General features: G+C 39.4%; 1 protein-coding gene across 1 annotated transcript; it reads left to right on the forward strand.

Annotated features, from left to right (window-relative positions):
- Positions 1-9,240: 9,240 nt before the first annotated feature.
- On the forward strand, positions 9,241-20,584 carry lmnb1 (lamin B1). The gene is made up of 11 exons (XM_029515324.1): positions 9,241-9,790; positions 15,118-15,274; positions 15,402-15,527; positions 15,863-16,033; positions 17,198-17,323; positions 18,083-18,303; positions 18,402-18,630; positions 18,748-18,852; positions 18,981-19,100; positions 19,312-19,419; positions 19,630-20,584. Exons 1-11 carry the CDS (start codon positions 9,435-9,437, stop codon positions 19,669-19,671), a joined length of 1,761 nt encoding a protein of 586 aa, XP_029371184.1. The 5' UTR covers positions 9,241-9,434; the 3' UTR covers positions 19,672-20,584.
- Positions 20,585-21,339: the final 755 nt, after the last annotated feature.

A 21,339-nucleotide genomic window follows, 5' to 3' on the forward strand; every position in this document is an offset into this window, starting at 1 on the left:
CTTCTGTGTTGGAATATGTTGCTAGTCAATATAACTTGAGCCTGAGTCAGGAGAAGATGTGCTGTCTGACCCTCCATGGAGGGATGTAGTTCAAGTTATTTGGAGCAGGAATATGTTTAAAAACTCAAGATAACTGTTGTCCAGAACTATGTGAATTTTGAGACACTGCTTGTATCCAGCTATGTAAGTTTTGTCTCCTATATTGCACAATGTACATATTCCTTCCAACCGATCAGTGGTCTTTGTGTGTTTAGCAAATTGCTGCTCAGAATGCTTTGAGGTAAAAACTTCCAGGACACTGTACTAGTGGGAGACCTCACCTTTGATTTTCTGTTGGTGCTGCACCTTTCTGTGTAACTCAAATAGCTCATGGTTGATCTGTTGACTTAAGTGTGTGAATGTTAGAGAATGACACAGAATGTTATTGTCCAGCTGCAGTTGTGATGCACAGTGTGTACAGTTGCAACACTGTTAGTACTTCTCTGATAGTCAGAGAAGGTTTGGACCAAACCAACACAACCTTCATATATTAACTTACATGTGTCTGAGAATTATGCACAGCATTTAAAGATGATCAGTCGCAAAATGTATTTCAGTGGAAGAATTCAGACATGGAAGAACAGGACAGTTGGGACATACTGAATAATGAAATCTCTCCACTTAACTTTTACTTTGTCGCTTTAAGTGCAGTATTCTGATGATATGCTTTGTTCTGCATTTTTAATCATATTATTTGCTCACAATTGATGTTGTTTATTTGAACAAGACCTAGAACATCAAAAATACCCATAGAACAAGATCTGGAGTCATACTAAGCCCACATTTTGTTTTATAGCTCATGGCTAAAATAAATTAAGTTAGCAATTACTGTTGCAGCTGTTTTGCTGTGGGCAGGTTAAAGGAAAAATTCTACTGGTTCTCTTAAGTCCTGTGTATGTGCCCTGACGGAGCAACTATGGTTGTGCAGTTAGTCTTGCAGAAGGTCCAGGACCGTTTCTATACTTCTGCTAGAGACTAAGACCATAAACTCAACACTGATACGTCACAGCTCGTCAGCTTCTACAAGGCAAAGTCATGGTGATTGAGGAACACCTAAAGATGTTTGTATGAGACAGTTTTCTGTCTCTTCTTTCATCCTTGGGATGAAATAGTTTATATACATCTTGTACATGAGTAGACACTTAAAGTCTTGGCCTGATAGAATATTGCTCACTTTAATTTTGTTATATGGGAATGAATGATTGTCTCCTTTCAGCAACAAAAAGAAAAATACCACCTAAAGTAACATTTTTTTATTTGAAACTTCTATAACTTTTTTCATGAGTCAACCAACTGGGTGAAGAATCTGTAAGGTTTATAATGTTATCCTCACATTTAAGTCAGACCTAGACTGAAATGCAACACAGATTCAAGTAAAGAGACTGAAGAAGAACTGTAGTGGGACTGACAGTTCATATCCATAGTGTTATATGGACAGTTTATTCAGCTGCATTTTTTTGTTTCCTGCAATAGACATAATATCAGACTTTGAATCTCCTTTAACCCCCCATCTCCCCAAAATAAAAAATATAATAATAACAATAATAATAATAATATATAAATCATATATATATATATATATACATATATATATATATATATATATAAACTATGGAATGCACTGTGCAATTTTGTGAAGGGGTTTTACTTTGGCCAGATTCAGTTTGGCTTTTAGAGTCTATGAAGGGCACACTCTGTCCTTTGGGCCAGTCGTGCAGGGATGTATCCCCTGAGTTAGGATGTAAGTACAGTGAGAGGTAGGTGGCAGCAGAGGGTGGGTGTTAAACATTCACCTCATGCAGAGGACCTGAGGCTGTTAGAGCAACCCCTGAGTTTCCGGTCACCTTCCTTTCCAAACCTCTTCTTTCCTGGTTAAATTGAAGAGAACAGAAAAAAATGCACTTATCTTTCGTTTTACAAACAAGATAAAACATACAGATAACTACTGTAGAAACAGTTGCGGTAGAAGATAGATGAATAAATGAACACATTGAAGACTTGAAACTAGAGAAACCATAAACTTATTAGGAAGATGTTTACTGAGTGGCAGCATGCTGGCAAAGTGGTTAGCAATTGGCTCACAGCAAGACAGTTGTGGGTTCGGTTCCTGGGCCTGGGGCCTTTCTGTGTGGAGTTTGCATGTTCTCCCCGTGTCTGTGTGGGTTTCTTCCAGATGCTCCGGTTTCCTCCCAAGATGTACACAAGAAATTGTGAATGTGTGTATGTTGCACTAGACTGTGTGCTTTTCTTGTCTCTTTTCTAAGGTGCATCCTGCAACGACTGCAACTGCAGTCACAAATTACATTAAGGCATGTCTCTGAACTGTTTGAGGGGACCCTTCATGATGGAGTGCTGATTTCAGATTTATTTCAGGGATCTGAGAAATTTGTCTGTGACTGGCAAATCACTACAATTACTCAAGTCACATCTTATAGTCTGGCCCTAAATTGGTGCATTATGTGTTGTCCCAGTGGACAGTAAAACAATTTGAAGAAGGCATTTACTGTGATAATGTGTCCACTGGACTACAACCTTGTTTTGAGAAATCACCATGATACAACAGTAAAGGGGAATGATAAAAAATAATTCTGCCCGGAGGAAAATCAGAAATGGCAGTATAAAGTCCATGTCCCGATGACTCCAGATGGTGGGTCCAGCTTTGGCCTTGATCACACTATGGTCAGTGGACACCAACCCATGCAGTGTCTTATGGGTAATTAAGGCATTTTTGAGATATTTCGCAGTGTTACATTATTTGGATTTTTGAATGATTAAAAAAAAAAAACAAGATTGAACCTCTTTATTTGTGTGCCACTTAAAGAAAACTTCAATACAGTAGTAATTTCTCAGACATGCCATTTAGGACTGATGGTGATGATGACTTTGTGTTACCATGGCTACATTGGATGATATGATCTGACATCCAGTCCTCGATAGCTGTTCGGCAGTTGTATTTAAAATTGGGGGGGAAGTATAATAATAAGAGATGCACCTAGAAGGTATAATTAAGGGACCAATGGGGAGCCCTGGGGGGAAAAGACTTGGTCACAGGGTAAACCACAGGTCAGCGGCGGAGACCAAACACAGAAAACGTCCTGTTTGACAGGTAGGAGGCAAACCAAACAAGGAGGTTGTCTTCTGAGACTACAGTGATTTAAAATATCAGAGACTTTGTGCCCAAGTTGAATACTATTTTTTTGTGTTCATTAGTGCTAAGCTGCGGCTCATAGTTTCAGTCATCACAAACAAAACCATTAACTTCCATCTCACCATAATGGGGGTAAAATCCTGGGGCCTTAATAAATATGCCAAAACCTTTAAGTTAATCCAGGTGTGCTGTTCGTAGCCTGGCTTAACTGAAACTCCCACTCCATTAACTGACAGGTTGTTTGTCCTTTTCAAAAGGACTGATAATGAAATGTCACTTCACTTTGCCTTTCCTGTTTCCTGTCTCTTCCTCAGCTGTGGCTCTATTAAAATTTTTTGTTACTTACTTTGTAGTAGTTTTTCTTTCCTGCCTCGTCTGTGAATGTCTTTGAATGTTTGTGCACAGTGATACAATACCAACTGAGATCATTGGGTAAACACTTATAGGTGAACTGATTTTAGACCTATATGAATGTGATCTAACCGTTCTTTGGTCCTTGGTCTCTTCAGAAAATTAGGTCCATCTGAAAGGGCTGGGCTGGGTGAAGTGAAGAGATGCCACAGCACCTCCTGTGGGCTCTGCAGTGCCATTGTCCTACCCCTGCTGCACACTTCTTTTTCTGGATGATGGAGGGAGAGCCCTTCACCTCCTCGTTCTCCTCTCTGATGTACTCTGCTGGGGGACACTTTGTTGCCCTCTCCTCCTCCTCGTCTTCCTCCTCATCTTCTTCCTCATCCTCAACGGATTCAGCAATCACTGCTATGTCGCTTGAACAGAAGACAACTTTTGCCTTGGTCATCTTCCTCTTTGTTTTTCTCTTCATCCTCATTGTGCGATGCTTCCGTATCCTGTTGGACCCCTACAGGAGCATGCCAACGTCCACTTGGGCAGATGGTCTGGATGGTCTGGAGAAGGGCCAGTTCGACTATACTCTGGCTTAGAGTTGTACTGTATACAGTACCTCCAAAGACTCTACTGGGTATTTATCTAGCCTAAATAAACAAACCAGTGTCTTGTAGTGTTTTTGTTGTGTGCGCGAGTATTAGAATAACATGGTTGTATTTTACTCACATGCTACTCTAGATTGATCTAATGAACTTGACACTGGCCTGGCACAGTACCCTGCCAGGCTGACAACGCAGAATAACCTTTTCAGTGCCAAGCCTGGAGAAGATGGGCATCTTGATCTTTAGTAATTTGGCATAGTTCTGCTTCGAGATTAAGTGAATTATAAGGGTATCTTTTGCTGAACTTGAAACTGCTTTTTTTTCTTCTAAATTTAAATTTGTGGCATCTACAACAAACAGTTTTCCTATCCTCTTGCATCTTTGCACTGAGTTAATGTTGCCTCCATAACTGCTTTGTATACTATGTGAATATACATTGAGGTTTACTTGGGTTGGGTATCACTTAGAAAATTTGTCATCCTAATCAGTTTTGCCACTGATTCCAAAAACTTAAAGCTTACTTAATTTATCTAACCAACTCATTTAATTTAAGGAAACGTCTTATCTCATTTGACAAACAGCCAAAGTTCCTGGCTGCACAACATCACTTGAAGATGAAGAAAAAAATTAATATAACTATTTGGAAACTATCTTTCTATAGATTTAAGGAGTAAACAAGTCATTAATCTGGGCTATTGGTTTCCAGATTTTTTTTATGCAAGGTGCAGTTAGTACTAAGACAGCATCATGTTTTGAGCCCCAGCCTGAAGGTTGATTGCACTTTAAAATGAGTTTTAGAGATATGCACAATGGTTAAACGGGACTTCTTCCCTTTAAATGTTGATTTGGTGGCTGGACGGGAGTTATCAGTATGCAGTATCTATATCTACTGTATAGTATCTCAAAAAGTAAGCAATGTGACATTTTTAGTGTCTCAGTCCCTGTGCACATTTTCTGTCAATGCTTTTGTCAAACTGTGAAGAATTTACAGTGTCAGCACTTCAGTGTAAAAATCTCACAGAGACCACAGATAGACAGTTTTTGTCAGCTGAAGGGTAGCTATCATCCCTCGCCACACCTCACTGTCTGTCTAAGCTGCCAAATATTAACCTATATGCTCACTTCATTACAGAATTGATTATCCTCGGTGCAATTTATGCATTCATTGCAACATAAGTCATTTTTATTTTTCAAAAGGAAATCCAGAAACTCAACTTGACCCCCAAGATATCAGTTCAAATTTACTGTGGGACAATCCAAGCCTATTCACCTCTGCACCACAGTCAAAAGCACATGGATTCATATTACATATATACTGCATGGTGTTCCATGGTGGAAGGAAAACTGTTTTAGGTAGGATATTTGAGCTGTGTTTGAGGTCAAAATGAATCACATTTGTAGCTACGGTTCTATGTATTCTGGGCAACAGTCAAATGCAATACCTTAGTAGTAATTGAGCTAATTGGGAATTGTGCTATTTTAGCAAATTTAATCTAATGGCTGTAAATTTACCAGTCTAGAAGAAAGTTGGCAAGTTCAGCAGCAAACTTCACTCCTTTTTTCACAGTTTCCAACAGTGGAAAGCAATGCCAAAGTGAACTCTATCACATGTAATCTTCTAGTTACTATCAGCTCCAGCCTGTCTCGTCTCAGCCGCTCACTGTAGCCTAACCCTGAGTATGTCTTTGTGTAACCTCACGTCTTATAAATGCAGCCAAGAAATTACATTCTGTGGCAGAAATGACTTACAAACTGCCTGTTTACAACTTGAAATTAAATGAAAGAAGCTAAAAATGGAAGACAGTGGAAGAGAAAACAATCTGACAAAGCTGTTTGTACATACATTAGTGTGACAAGGTTTGGGTGCAGTTTCACCCCATTCTACAACAAAAGCAGATAAAATGTTTTTGTTGTAGATCAAGAAACATTAAAACTTGACAGCAATCCCAAAGATGATCCATGAAGAAATGCAACAAGCTTGATGATTAAATAGGAAAGAAAACAGGGTCTGATTCAGGTTTGTTAGCCATGCACAAGCATCTTTGGCATCATTCTGTCATTGTTCATTATCTTAAAGAAAACTTAAAATTAAATTGAAATTAAATTATATATATATATATATATTTCAGTGGCTCCGTGAGGGTCCCTTTAGATAAATTTCCTGCACGAAAATGAGTTTAAATAAAATGTCATTACCGTTTGATATACTTTTATCAATGTGCCTAAACAATAAGCAACACTGTTCTCATACAAGCCCTCACATGTCATCTGTATGATGAAGATTGACACTGAATATTATCCTTTTTGCTCAAAAAGGTTGCTACTCTGCTGCTACTCTTGAGATAGCAAGAGTAAACTCTCTTTGTTTCACTGCCAAACCTGATTTGTTTGATCATTTCAATTATTTATTTTCCAGACTTTTGTCCTGTTTCTTTCCTGTTTGCCAAATTTGCTGAAGTTTCCTGGACTTATTCTCCCCTTTGTATTGGTCAATAACCTCAGAGACATTTTTTAAAACTGTGCAACATGTGTGATGAATTCATTTCTAGCTAAATGTGAGGCCTGAAATGTCTGACTGTTTGTTTTAAATTCTAGAAATTTATCTACTTTTATGGATAAGTGCCACGCAAAAATATGCAACCAATGAATGTACATGAACCATATTAATGTATATATCATGCTCAATGTACTGAGACTGTAATGGTTGTACTTCCAGTAAATCAGCTTCCCACCAATAGGGTTCTGGACATTTTTCTACAGAGATATGAATGTTTCCAACTAAGAGATATCACAGTGGTGATGTAAAACAATCTCTTTTAACTAAATTATTCACAATTTAAGTTAAGTTTAAGTTTTTTTAAACTGTGCCATTCTCATGTTGTTGCCGGTAAGGGGTTTCAGTGATCTGGGAACAATACACTTCTAACAATCTAACAGCGCAGCTCATACTGAAAAGTGTTTTATGAGTATAAATTCATATTTTTTTTAAATATTTGTTTAAATTCAATGTATAAAGACAGTTTATGGATTAATAAATAAATTATAATGTAATATAAAATACAATAATGTATTATGGAACAATATAAAATATATCCTTCCCAGTTTTTAGGGTTTTGGAACATGTGGATGTACTGCCTTTAGTCTTTGCTAATGTATATATCAGTGTGCTTTGTTGCCAATAAAAGTAACAATTAATTAATTGACTTTTACTAAATTAATAAGTAATAAGTTTATGAAACAAACATTACAAGTACAAAAGAAAGGGAAATACCTGAGCCATTATAGCTAGACTGATATCAAAATATGTGCTTGATGATAGATAGATTTGACATTAAAAAATATGCTGTACATTTCCAGGGCACAGTTAACTAAAAGAACAATTAGCATAAATTGCATTCTTATGCCTTAATCAGATAATAATGAACACAATTTCTTCTAATTAAGATAAAAAAACAGAGTATCCTGAGCCAATTTAGTAAATGAATAGAGAAGTAAAGCAGTAAAAGATCTTTCCAGATGAAAATTCGCAACATAACAGATGAAAATACAATATAACAGTTGTTTTTTTGTTTTGTTTTTTTTAGCTCCAGGGACCTCTGGAATAATGTTGTAACTCACTGATGCCGACATTTGGTTATATAAGAGGAGTATGTCAGTTGTAAGGTATATGCAGTATCTCACTATAAGTGATGCCTTTAATAGACTGATTTGTGTGAAGTCAGCCGTTGAGTTGGAAGTGAAAAACTATCATTTGATGTCAACAGGATTTATGGTATGGCTGTACAAGCCATTCAATTGTTGATGTCTTTTTGACTGGTGATTATAAAACCTCCATTATTCCTACTTATATTGCCAGTTATCATGTCTCCAAAATGACAACAGATTCATTCATAGGCTACATCCACATTCATTAATTAACACGACAATTGACACAGATTGTGGCTGGAGCACATTGTCAAGGCCGAGAGGGCTGCTGCCTCTGGCTGTCACAACTAATCAAAATTAAACAACACTCACATCAAAAATTAAGCAATAATTTTGACAAATAAAAATCAGCTTGTTCATTATGATCATCCTAAATCAGTTTTCAGTCAGTTTTATTGTCACATGTAAATATACACACCAAGGGAGAGACCTTGCCCCATGCCTCACTCGCAAAAAAGAAGTCATACAAAATAAGAGAGTTGTAAATAAAATCCCAAAAATGATAAACGAAATATGACACAAAGACAAAAAACAAATAACTGAAAGCTATTACTGAGCAAGCTCAGCAAAATATTTGAGTACCAGCTCCTATAAAGGCTTTAAGTGCAAAGTGTAAAGTGCTTCCAGAAGAAAAGTGAGATGAGCAGGATTGGTATGGTTCATGAGGGGAAGAGGGACAGAGCCAAAAATCTGCAAGGGGACGTGGATAAAACATCAGTCTGTGGCATCACTGTAGCTTCAGGCCGGGTGGATAGTCAACTTTGACACTTCGGGTAAAACCACAACACAAATGCACACGAATAATACACAAGATAGAACTGACAATGAGGTGGTATGTCACAACAGTTAAATTCCTGCATTTTTCCTTAAAGGTGATGGGAACATGTGGGTTAGTGTCAGAGAACAACTCATATTTGATCATATTTGGACATTTTAATATGGAGAAGTTACAGGTTATAATGTATTGCTTAGTATGACAGTATGTCATAACAATATTGTATCAGCATTACACACTAAACTCAGCATCCGCATATTCTCTATGTGCAATGTGAAACCTAACAGTAATAATAATATTTACTACTTTTAACAACAACAACAACAACAACAACAATTATTATTATTATTATTATTAGTAGTAGTAGTAGTAGTAGTAGTAGTAGTAGTAGTATTGCCAGTTCAGTCACTTTAGCCGTTATGGACAAAAAGTCAAGCGGAGCTTGTTACCTACATCGGGACACCGCTGTGGGCAGACTGAGGCCGCTGACCGGGGGATAAGGAACGGACTCCGCCTCCTCGGGAGAATGTCGCCATACGCGGGTCAGAATTACGAGCAAACCCAACAGTCAAAGTTGAAAGACGCATTGCGTCGAGCCCTGCTATTGGCTGGCCGAACAGACCGTATGGTTTTCAATGGGCCGCCATATTAGGAAGCCAAACCCTCTTTCATTCGTTTGAGAAAAAACAGGATACGCTGCAAGGGTACTTTTCGGAAGGGCAGGTTGGGCGCGCAGGTCTAAATTGTTTCACCAGGACGAGCGAAATCCACCTTGGTTCGGTTCCGTCTCTCACACGGGCTCATTACCTTCTCGTCTGCAATGGCGACCGCTGCTGCGACTCCAACCGGCCAGAGAAGCACGTGCGGCGGCGGGACACCGCTGAGTCCGACCAGGATAACCAGGCTGCAAGAAAAACAGCAGCTCTGCGACCTCAACGACCGCCTGGCCACATACATAGATAAGGTCCGCAGTCTAGAGTCTGAAAACGACGTCCTCCACCTGCAAATTAGCGAAAAGGAAGAGGTAAGGAGCCGCGAGCTGAGCGGACTGAAATCCCTGTACGAGACCGAGCTAGCCGACGCCAGGAGGTGCTTGGATGACTCCTCCAAGGAGCGGGCCTGGCTGCAGATCGAGCTGGGAAAGATCAAGTCCGAGCATGAGCAGCTGCTCCAGAAGTAAGTCTGCATCAGTGTGGCTGTGATAAACAGCCGGTTTATGATGAGCTGAGTCTGAACTCACTTTGATTTTCGAGCCACGGTTACAACATGACGCACGGAAGTTCATCCCGGGGATTACGTTATCTCCTCTCGGCGGGGAGGCGTCACTGAAAGTCGGCCTATAAAAATCATCCGTGATTTGAATTTGTTAAGCATGAATTATTTAACCATCCGTTAGTTACGTTTATGTACCGGATCAAAGCTGACTGAGTTTCAATGTGAGAGCCTTTCATTATACTCACATTACTGGACGTCACACATCCACCATTGTCTGAGTGGCTAGTGCGGAATAACTCAAAGTATTTTTACATTTGTAACCATCAAATCCAAACCACGACAAGTCCGCAACAAAGAAAAGCCCAGCGGGCTGCTTTGACAGAAAACAATGATTTATCGAAATATACCTGCACTTTAACTAGCCTGGTGCCTTCACGGTCTGGCGTAAGGATCAGTTCAGAACAAAAGACACTCACACCTGACGTTTCTTCGTTATGAACACACTGTTTGTTTGCTTTTGCACAGATTGGAATGGTACATACAATCGCTGTGTGTAGAGGAGCCAAATGACCAGACTTGTAAACGACCTAATTAAAATGTTTCATGTTTTTGTTAATTGATTAGACAGCGACTTGGTATGTACCAACATGATGTTTCCGTGTGTTGCCATATATACAAGAGAACTCGACAGCAGCCACTGTCAGTCACAGCTGTGAAAATGTATCAGTGGTCAGTGTCTTTTGAGTGGTGTGTTGCGATTTTTGGCTTATTTGCATTTAAATATTGGAATTGTGTGTTGTTTTCTTTTTTGTTTGTCCCCCCCCCCCCCCCCCCCCCAATTCCATACCAAACAAGGTAATGTTGAGATACTTAGTCCTAGTCTGAAAACAAAGTTTATAAAGTGGAGACGCACTGAATTTGGACCAAACCTTTCATGTGGTTAAAGGGTTCCAGACCACCTGTGTTGCTCTTTTTTATCTAAATTATTAATTTATATTTATGTTCTTTCACTTTGGATCACTGGTGTAGCTGGTGTAATTAAAAGCCACACACACAATGCAACAATGAGTTAATTTCAGTTTTTCATGCATATCTTTAATATGTTTTGACCCGAAACATGAAAACAACTCCACTTTTGTGAAACATGTCTGCAAGTAATCAAAACTGGATAAATTGATGTTACTGACATAATTGATTTGAAATTACATCAACAACAGTGGAAGGACTAAGTGTGGTGCAACTGTCAGAATGAAGTATGGTTGCTATAGTATTCAGCCACCTCAAACTTGTGTCATGTGTTTTCTGACCGCCCATAAAGGTTGCACTGATTCTAAAATCTCATGCACCTCCTCCTCACTCCAGGAGTGAATCTGGCTTTGTGGCTCTGTGTGCTCCCTTTGGAAGTCATTTGATGGTGATTGTAATGTTATAAAATTGGTTTGGCTATCAGGGGTTAATTTTAATCATCACCAGAAGCAGAGAGCAGCTTCTTGCAGTTAATGCAGACTCTTTTTATTCAAATCACCTGACCAATGAAGTTGACATTATAGTAACTGTACATCTCTGGGGCATATGTCCCAGCTCAACAGGTGTTTCCAGCAGCTGCAGTAACATTAGGTACAGTGAACAATGCACAAGTCTCTCCCTTTGTGTAGATGAGGTGCACCAGTACAGCTGAAGCCAGTTGTTGTGGGGGGTTGGGGAACCTACTTCATGTTTAGCTAGTAATGCCTGCTACAACTGTTCCTGTCAGGAGTTTAGTTTAGTCAGTTATGAGCATGAATCCCTCTTTACGGACTCGTATAGCCACATTGTGTGATTTCACAGTTGTGATGGTTGTGTTTGGGTCTTGATAGCTGCTCTTTCAAAAAACAAAACTTTTCATTGTCACACACATCAAAATGTTTAGTCTGACCCGATGCTTATCTGGTTGTGAAAATCACAAGAGCTACTATTTTTTTGATTAAGGCAAAGTGTATCACAACATTGTTGTGTGCTGCTGAGTGTTACGGTGTCATAGAGACACCTCAGCCTACAAATCATATCTCCAAGCATGAAGGAATATGTTTATTTGGTACAAGACCTACAAAAATCACATCATTATTTATTTCAGTTAAAATAAAAATAATTCCAACTGAAATACTAATTGGATATCCCAAATATGTCACAGTAATTATGTTGTTGTTGTTGTTGTTGTTATTATTTTTATTTATTTATTTTTTATTTTTTTTTACATAGTTTGAACTGATTGGCCCATGTGGTGTCTAATAAAATGCACAGTTCTCCATTGATTGAGATGTTTTTATTGTAAACTGCCCTGATGACTGTATGTCCATGCTGCCATCTCGTAGTAAAGCAGATACGTCTCATGTTTGAGACGTGGTGTACTCTCACCACCCTAACCCTCACTTTATTACCCAATGATCTGATATTTTGATAGGGTAATAATAACTGCACAGCACACAACCCAGAAACTGCAAGCATACCCTTTAACATTCCACTCATAGTTTATCCACTTCACTGGCAGTCTCACCCAGCTTGTGAAAATAACCGGTCTCTGTCAACACACACTCAGGACTGGAAACAGAAATTCTTTTTATATTGAGATGTGTGGTTCTCATCTGTATTCGTCTGTTGTGTTCGGGTTCATATATATATATATATATATATATATATATATATATATATATACACTTTGAAGAAAAATTGTTACTACTCAGCTCTTCTATGACAAACCTCCATGACCACCAGAGGGCCACTTTAAACCAGGCTGATCACTGTCAGCCACCAGCTGACTGAAGTGCTTATAAGTTCTTTTAATTTTGTGGTACAAGTCTGTTATGAAAAAGAGGAGGCGGCGATATAATAAAACAGCTCTGCATTAAATCCTGGCTCTGTTAAACCTGTTTAGATATATTCATTAATGTGTAATGTAGACATTCAAACTTATGTTCAGTTGAAAGGTGTTTCTAGTATTTTGACATAAATTGGATAGAAAACAGTTTTAAACTGCCCAGAAGGGACGATAAATATCTTATCCAATCATGTCAAACATTAAATCAGTATAGATGGTTTGATGTCTGTTTGCGCTTGATTAACTATCAAAATGTCTACATCTGACTGTACTCATGAGGGAGTCAGCATCACATCTGGTCTGTGTCCCATAATTCTGAGAATTAGACATGAAACAGAACAACCAGTTTGTAGTGCTGTTGTTCCTTCATTCCATCTATTCAAACTGAACAGTACAATGAGAAATGCACAATAAGTCAATACCATTATACATCTCTAAGTTTCAATAACAGTGATATGGTTTCTAAAGATAGTTAAAATTTGCATTATTTATAGCATCTGATACTGGCTGATGTTCATTACAGGGGTTTGCCTTCACTTTATTGCTTTCAAGCTGAGCAAAGAGAGTAGAGCACAATAGGCTACATCGCTGAATCATGACATCACCACAGGCTCCAGTAGGTTTAGCTGCTGAATGTGAATGAAAAAGCTTCTACAAATCGTAGTAAAGCAGTTGGAATAGATGATTGGAGAGAACAGACTAATTCAGTGGTGAGGAAAAAGTTTAGCCATCAAACATCTGATAAACTTCAGTAGTCGGTGTGCTGGTGAGGAGCTGAACTGCAGGAGGAAAACATCAAATCTGTTCACCATCTGAAGCAGTTCACCTCAACAGAATAATCTGAGAGCCTGAAGATCAGGCTCCATATAATTTTAAGATAGCCTGTAATGAAAAGAGATCACCTCACGTGTTTATATTGTTGCTTACTTTTTTTCAATATTTTGTATCAACTTGCAGCACTTTTCATATTCTTTGTGTTTTTGTAACAATCTGTTTTTACAAGAATAAGATAATCAACCTATTTTGTAGTTTAAAATTTGTTAAAAGATATTTATATTGACAAAGCCAAGTTTTTGTTGATTTGTTGGTGATGTCATACTTCTTGTTTTTAAAATGAGGGCTGAATATGATTAATAGGTGAAATACGTGATTTTAGTTATACCTAAAATACTACGTAGTCTTATAGGAGGTAGGAGGTTTCATAGACTTAGCAACTTTTAGACTTTTGTAGGTACAGACATTTGTTCATATAGTTATCAAGGCTGAAATCAAGAAATATATATTTTTCTTCCTTCATTGGACTTTACTGAGATTGCAGTACAGTATATCTGAGTTGATAAAGGTTTGAGGACGGGTACAAGAGCCAATCCCAGCTCACCAGTCCATAACAGGGCTGATACACAGAGACAGAGAGTACAAAAAAACACTCACACTCAGACCTACAGACAACTTAGAGTCACCAATTAACCTAAAAATTAATGTCTTTTGGATGGGGGGAGGAAACCTACACAGGCACGTGGAGAACATGTAAACTCCACACAGAAAGGACCCTGGGACTGACCTGGCAACCTTCATGTTGTGAGGCAACAGTGCTAACCACTATGCTGCTGTGCTGCCCTTATCAACATAAACCTGCTAAGTAAATTAAGGAGCTGTGGTCCAAAACACAGTCTGCTTCTGCTGGCTGTCATCTCCAGAGATGCACAGCTATCAATGTATGATTTTAATTCAAATGGAGCTAGCTGAGATGGCTCGGCTATCTTTTCCAGCCATGTCCACTGGTAGCGGGCCTTGGGGAAGATCCAGGACATGCTGGAGGGACTACGTCTCTCAGCTGGTCTGGGAACGCCTTTGGATGACCCAGAAAGAGATAGAGGAAATGCCTGGGGAGAGGGAACTTGTGTACCTGCGACCAGGCCCTGGACAAACTGGTAGAAAATGGATTCATGATGATTTTTATTGATTTATATTTTCCCCTTCATTCTTATTCATGAAGGACAAGTCAGTGTCAATCTACTTCTCCCACAAGACCTGAACAGGTGGCAGGTGGATTGAGCTGCAGAGAATGCTGCTGAGCATCATGTTGTTGGAGCACATAGGGAACAAATCACCGTCTGAGATGGCTACACAGGCTGTTTGTCTCCAGTCGTTCTGAGTTGACAGGTTCCTCCCATAGTGCCAAAGTCAGATTGCTTGTTGGGAAAGTTGCTTGTTGCATCTGACCATAATCCACTTTTCATCACATTTACTCATTTGTTATGCCAGAGCTGTATGAAAATAAACAGGTTGGCTAAAGATAGCATTATACTTTCCTCATCCCATGAAATGGGCTGGTGACATAGATAATGTCACAAGGTGTATATGATGCTCGTGGACATCCATTCTCCCCACAATCCATTGTCTCACACATGGCAATATGTTCTCCTCCTTCTAGCTACATCAAGAAAGACTCAGAGGCAGCAGGAGCTCAGGCCAAGCTGAAGGACTTGGAGGCTCAGCTGAACAATAAAGATGCCATGCTGTCAACAGCGTTGTCTGAGAAGAGGGCCCTGGAGGCCAGATTGACTGACCTCCAAGACCAGCTGCAGGAGGTACAGCAATGCTGTCGCATGATTTTATGATTCTTTTTTTTTTTTTTTTTTAAACAACCAACACACACACTGGTAAACATGGTACTTTATCCTAACTCTCCTAACTTCCAATTTCATGTGTTATCAGTTGGATACAGGTGTCACCCAGGCCAAGAAGCAGCTTGCAGATGAGATGCTGCTGCGCATCGACTTAGAGAACCGCTGCCAGAGTCTGACGGAGGAAATGGACTTCCGTAAGAGCATGCATGAGGAGGTGAGAATTTTACTTAGTAAAGGAAGGTGAGAGCAAGCTACAATTTGCAGCATATATGATTTTATTTGTGTTTTTTTTACCACGTATCAGAATAAAAAAAATATTCACAATAGGTCAAATATGGTGAATTTCCATCATCAGGTTGTTTGTTAAAATTGTAGCATAAGTTCTGTATGTACTTGAAAGAGGCACAGCATTTCCTATTGAACTGTAACTAATGACCAAAGTATCTAAATTCCTGATATTAATAATTGATTTAGTCTGTGAAATATGATGGAAATTGAGTTGATTTAATTAAGATGGGACCATACCTGAGAACACTGTCTGCTGTGCAGGAAGTGAAGGAGGCCCGGCAACGCTATGAGACCCGACTGGTGGAGGTTGACTCTGGACGGAAAGAGGAGTATGAATATAAACTGACCCAGGCCCTCGCTGACATGAGGGCTCAGAATGAGGAGCAAATCAAGATCTACAAGGACAGCCTGGAAAGCACCTACCTGACCAAAGTAGGAATGCACACATGCTGTCTCAGTGCATATTCCCAATAAACATGAGGGGAGTAGCAATGTGAAATAGTGCAGTGGGGTCTAACAGGTCAAAAGTATGTGGACAGAGCCACAACTGAGTATATTATTCATTCCATTTCCTTTTTAAGATAGTAAATGCTTACTAGTTAATGCTTTGTGTTCATTTCAGTCATAAGCTCTTATTTTCATTGTTGTCATCTGTAACTATATTTTTTTTATGTAAGGTAAACCTTTTAAACCTTTCTAAGCCCTTCCACCGATAACACTTGTCTCTTTCACAATAAAAGAGGTTTCTTTTATTGCTGCCGAAGAACATTTACAAATCTCCTCAGATTATTCTCATAGCTCCCCTGCCCCCGCCTCTGTCTCTTTCACTCTTTCACACAATGCCAAAGTACCCATCTGTCTGATCGGCTAACAAACATTGAATACCTGCAAATTTGCATATAAAGTAGTGGGTGATCAGATCAGAGGTGAACACTGGACTCATTATAAACCCACGTGTGACCTGAGCCGTCAATGATGGTGCATGTTATAACAGGTCTGAACTGGGCCCAGGACTGACACAAAAAGTATTTTTCTGAAGTGCCAAATCAGGCAACTGTTTTAAGGACAGTACGTATGTGATAAGGATCGATGCAGCTGAGAGGCAGAATGTTGAGCATTTCATCAATGTAAGTTGTTCAGTAGTTTTTTGCATTCTTTTCTTCTTCTTTTTATTTTTTTCTTTCTTTTTTACAAATGTGAAGTTGTGATTTGGTACACTTCCGATCAGATCATGCTATGGATTATGCTATCCTCACTAAGGAGAGGGATTTACTTTTCGTGTGTATTTTAGATTTTGTTGCCTGATTAATTGAAACATGGATAAGAAGAAATAAATATCAGGACAGGATCAGATGAAGTGACAATGATTAAGCTGTCACAGCTGGTCCAATTGCTTTGTAGGACCGACACCATAACATTTTCTTTTACCATCATTGAAACTGTAAGTAACAGTAAAAGCAGTATTTTACAACACACCAAGCAACACGTATCTAACTTCCTGCATGTCAGGAAGTAACTCTATCTGATCAGTTCCTCTTTAACAGTGATGAGAAAAAAACTGTTGATGACCCCAGTTATCTGCATGTTTGTCTCCAGCTGGAGGACCTGCGTAGTTTCTCTGAGATGAACAGCTCATCAGCCAACATGGCTAGAGAGGAGCTCAGAGAATCTGCTCTGAGAATCGAGAGCCTCACTGGGAGGCTGGCAGGACTCCAGAAAGAGGTGGGACATTTCATTTCACTAATTCACGTAATGTTTTAGTCTCTTGAGCAGCTTTACGTTGTGGCCATCTGAAGATATGACAGATTTCAGCACATTAATTATTAATCTCTAAATAGGGCTTATTGTTTACTTTTGTCACACACATACCCACTATAATTTTATTCATGAATGCATCACTTACAGATGATATTATTCAAAAGCATATTGAAAACTTTTATGTGCACATTCATTAAAATAACATGTCAAATGCCTCATGGGCACAAACTTTGAATGTGTGTCAAAGGCTGTGACATTGGGCCATAAGAGGAAATTGCCTAGAAGACAGACTTTGACTGCTCTGCCGACTCTGGGTCTGTGGGTTAGCCCTAAACCCTAACCCTAACCCACACAACACAATACCTGAAATTATTAATATTGATCAAAAACAAGAAGAGGAAAGGTTGCGTCATCTGGGTTAAGTGTGCCAAACTTTGTAATGTAATTTCAAAATGAGAAACAGAGCAAAACAAAATTAGACCTTGTATTAAAACAGCAGAGGGAACTGGTAGTAAAGATTTGGCTCCAATAAAGGAACCGAGATCACTATTTCAGGATCCACTGTAATCCACCCTGATGATGTAATTTAAAAACTGTTGGAGTGGAATTGATTTTTAAAGCAGAACAGTCAATGGGAGAAGGAGAGCACATGTTGACCGGTGGTGCAGGTTCATCACTTCATTAGATATTGTCACTAACACTCTTGCATTCTTGTCTACTCAGACTCGTGGTTGGCGTGATCGCATAGCAGAGCTGGAGGCAGCCCTGATTGAGGAGAAAGACACTAGCCGCAAACTGCTGGCAGATAAAGACCGACAGGTGGCTGAGATCCAGGCTAAGATGCAGCAGCAATTAAATGAATACGAACAGTTGCTGGATGTTAAACTGGCTCTGGACATGGAAATCAATGCCTACCGCAAACTGCTGGAAGGAGAAGAAGAGAGGTGAGAGCCCATGATGTTTGCATCTATGGGCATCTGCTGGCTCGTACTACAGTTCACAGAGAGGTCCAGTTGTAACCGACTCTAGTTTCCTTCTCCAGGCTGAACCTGTCTCCCAGTCCTTCATCCCGTGTCACGGTGTCCAGAGCCTCCTCCAGCAGCCGCAGTGTGCAAACCACCCGGGGAAAGAGAAAGCGCATTGACGTGGAGGAGCAGGAAGCCAGCAGCTCTGTGTCCATTGCTCACTCTGCCTCGGCCACTGGACCCATCTGCATCAGTGAGATTGACACTGATGGCAAGTTCATCTGCCTCCACAACAGTGGAGATGAGGTGAGTGCCTGTGTTAAATGCTGCATGGACCTTGGTTGGTTCATCTTTATGTGCATATGCTGCTGAGAGGCTTTTATTTTGACATGCGTAGTAAATTACTGTGCCATTGTCCCTCAGGACCAAGCGATGGTGGGTTATGAACTGATTAACACAACTGGAAATGCCTCTGCTACCTACAAGTTCACACCCAAATACTCCCTGAAGGCTGGACAGAAAGTCACAGTAAGAGTTTGTCTCAGATTCTCATGGTTTCCACCTAAACCTGTCCAGGAGGAATTAGCATTACATTTCCATGCAGTGCATCTCAGATTACAGTTGCATATGAATGTTTCTGACACAATTGTTTGTAGGTGTGGGCTTCTGATGCTGGTGTTAGCTCAAAACCTCCCACAGACCTAGTTTGGAAGAATCAGACCTCCTGGGGTTCAGGGGAGGATGTCCACGTGGTACTCATCAACCCTCAGGGAGAGGTGAGGTCGCGCTCACTGACTCCCTCACTCATTCACTCACTCACACCCAGACCAACCTTTGGTGCATTGTCATTGTGGGGACGGAGATAAGGTGCATAGGATGAACAGTCAGAGTAAGAAGCAGCTTGTTGTTTGAGGGAGACACAAGGAATGCATTATAATGGTGGATTCACTGAGGTACTGTGTGTGTCTGTCTGTGTCTGTTTGGCAGGAGGTGGCAAATAGAACCACATCATACAAGACAGCAATAGAAGAAGAGCAAAGTGAGGATGATGACAACGGAGTCGAGGTCATTGAGGAAGATCTCTTCCACCAGCAGGTGAAACTATCAAACTACTACTAATATAAACACATTCATATCAACAGAGCTCACAGCTCTGCATGAATGTGGTGAGCTCTCATTGGAAGTTTTTTTTTCTTACATCACCTTTCCTTCACACCTCAAACCTCAGGTTGTTCAATTTCAGCCTGGGCAATGGTGTTTTGTTTTATTTGGTATAATGAATGTGTGTGGTATGTTTCTCTGCAGGGAGAACCCCGCACATCCAAAAGAGGCTGCTCCATTATGTGATCCTGCTGCACCAGCCAGCTCCTACCACCACTTCCTCTGAGCCCAGCCAGTCTGCTGCCAACTGTAATACTAGAACTATTTTTATATCTTTTATAGTGTACTTCAATACAATGTTTGGATTTTCATTTTATCATTTAATTTCTCCTAAGAAATATAAGACTGATTTCAGTAGAAAAACCAAAACAAGGTGGTTTTGTGAACAGGATTTGTATTTGTTGATCAGAATCAGTTTTCCCTTTTTAAACTGTGCTGAACTCAAGGATGGATTGTGCTTGAGAAAGCACATCATGTACTGTTCTTTTTTTTTTTTTTTAAATAGATTTTAAATTTGTTATTTTTTATTTTATCTTAATTTTATTATTGACTTTATATTACACAAGCAGTCAGTGTGTTAGTCTGTAGCTCCAGAGCGCATTTAGAACTGTTTATCATTTGATTTAAAGAAAACCACAGAAAGCACAAGTTGACTAAAACCTCAGCAGTTAGTTTTTCATAAACTATTTTTCCAGTCAGTCTGGACCTTCGTTCTGCAAGGATCTGAAAAAACAAAAAACCAAACCAAACACAAAAACCAAGATTGTACAGGTAAGGAGGTCAGAGGACAGATATTTTGTAATCTGAAGACACTACAGAAAACAGACTGAAAGCTTCAGTCAACGTTAGTTGATAAAATAAAATTTTCAGCCATCAGGGTAATTTGACAGACATCATGATCACATTCTGCAGTATGACATGTAGCAAAATGAGTTTCTCTTTGCTGCCACTGAATAAGAATTGCATCACGAATTGAAAAGTATTGATTGTATTAAGCTTAACTTTTGATATTTGAAGTGTTTGGAGTTCTTTTTGTCTGTATTACTATGCATGCCATGACTGTAATCTTCATAGTTGAAGTATTAAATGTTTTCTGGTACTTGTGTTTCATTATTACATCAGTCTAGAAGTCAGCAAAATTAATGCTAATGCTAAATAACAGAAATATCAAATGTATCAAATGTATATGACACACACGTGTGTGTGTGTGTATATATATATATATATGTATATATATACGTGTGTGTGTGTATATATATATATATATATATATATATACACGTGTGTATATATATATATACATATATATACGTGTGTGTGTGTATATATATATATATATATATATATGTAACCACTCACACTGAGACCTACGGACAATTAAGAGTCACCAGTTAACTTAAACATGTAAGTTTGGATATAGGGTATCGGTCTATGACACTTTTTGTGCATCTGGCCATGATACATATGTGTACCAATTTTTGCTCATCTATATGAATCTGGAGCAAAGGGCTTCACTTCTTCAATTTTCATTGTGGCAATGTTGAACCCTTTTCCGAACGAGCACGTACAGATAAACTATCAACTAGGACGAGACCTGTAGCATGCATGCAAAATTTGGGGCAGATTGGAGTTTATGTTCACACAGTCCCTGTCTTCTGGCGACACGTCGAAATTGGTGGCACTGCCACACAAAGCAGGTATAATGGATGAAAAAAAATTTAGGGGTGGCAGTGGGAGGAGTGGATAGGGTGATTTACCCAGTAGGTTTGCTCTTGGTGCAGCACTTGAAGGGTTTAGTTAAAGTCTCATGGCTGAGAAAACCTTGGCAACTTCTTGCAAGTTCAAGATGCTTGG

The sequence above is a fragment of the Echeneis naucrates genome, chromosome 12 (genome assembly GCF_900963305.1).
Source record: "Echeneis naucrates chromosome 12, fEcheNa1.1, whole genome shotgun sequence".
Lineage (NCBI taxonomy): Eukaryota > Metazoa > Chordata > Actinopteri > Carangiformes > Echeneidae > Echeneis > Echeneis naucrates.

Excerpts from the sequence above, each read along its gene's own strand:
- lmnb1 (XM_029515324.1), top strand. The coding sequence starts at position 9,435 with ATGGCGACCGCTGCTGCGACTCCAACCGGCCAGAGAAGCACGTGCGGC. Across the intron at positions 15,528-15,862 it reads GTAAGAGCATGCATGAGGAG|GAAGTGAAGGAGGCCCGGCA; the intron begins GTGAGAATTTTA and ends TCTGCTGTGCAG. Across the intron at positions 19,101-19,311 it reads TCATCAACCCTCAGGGAGAG|GAGGTGGCAAATAGAACCAC; the intron begins GTGAGGTCGCGC and ends TCTGTTTGGCAG.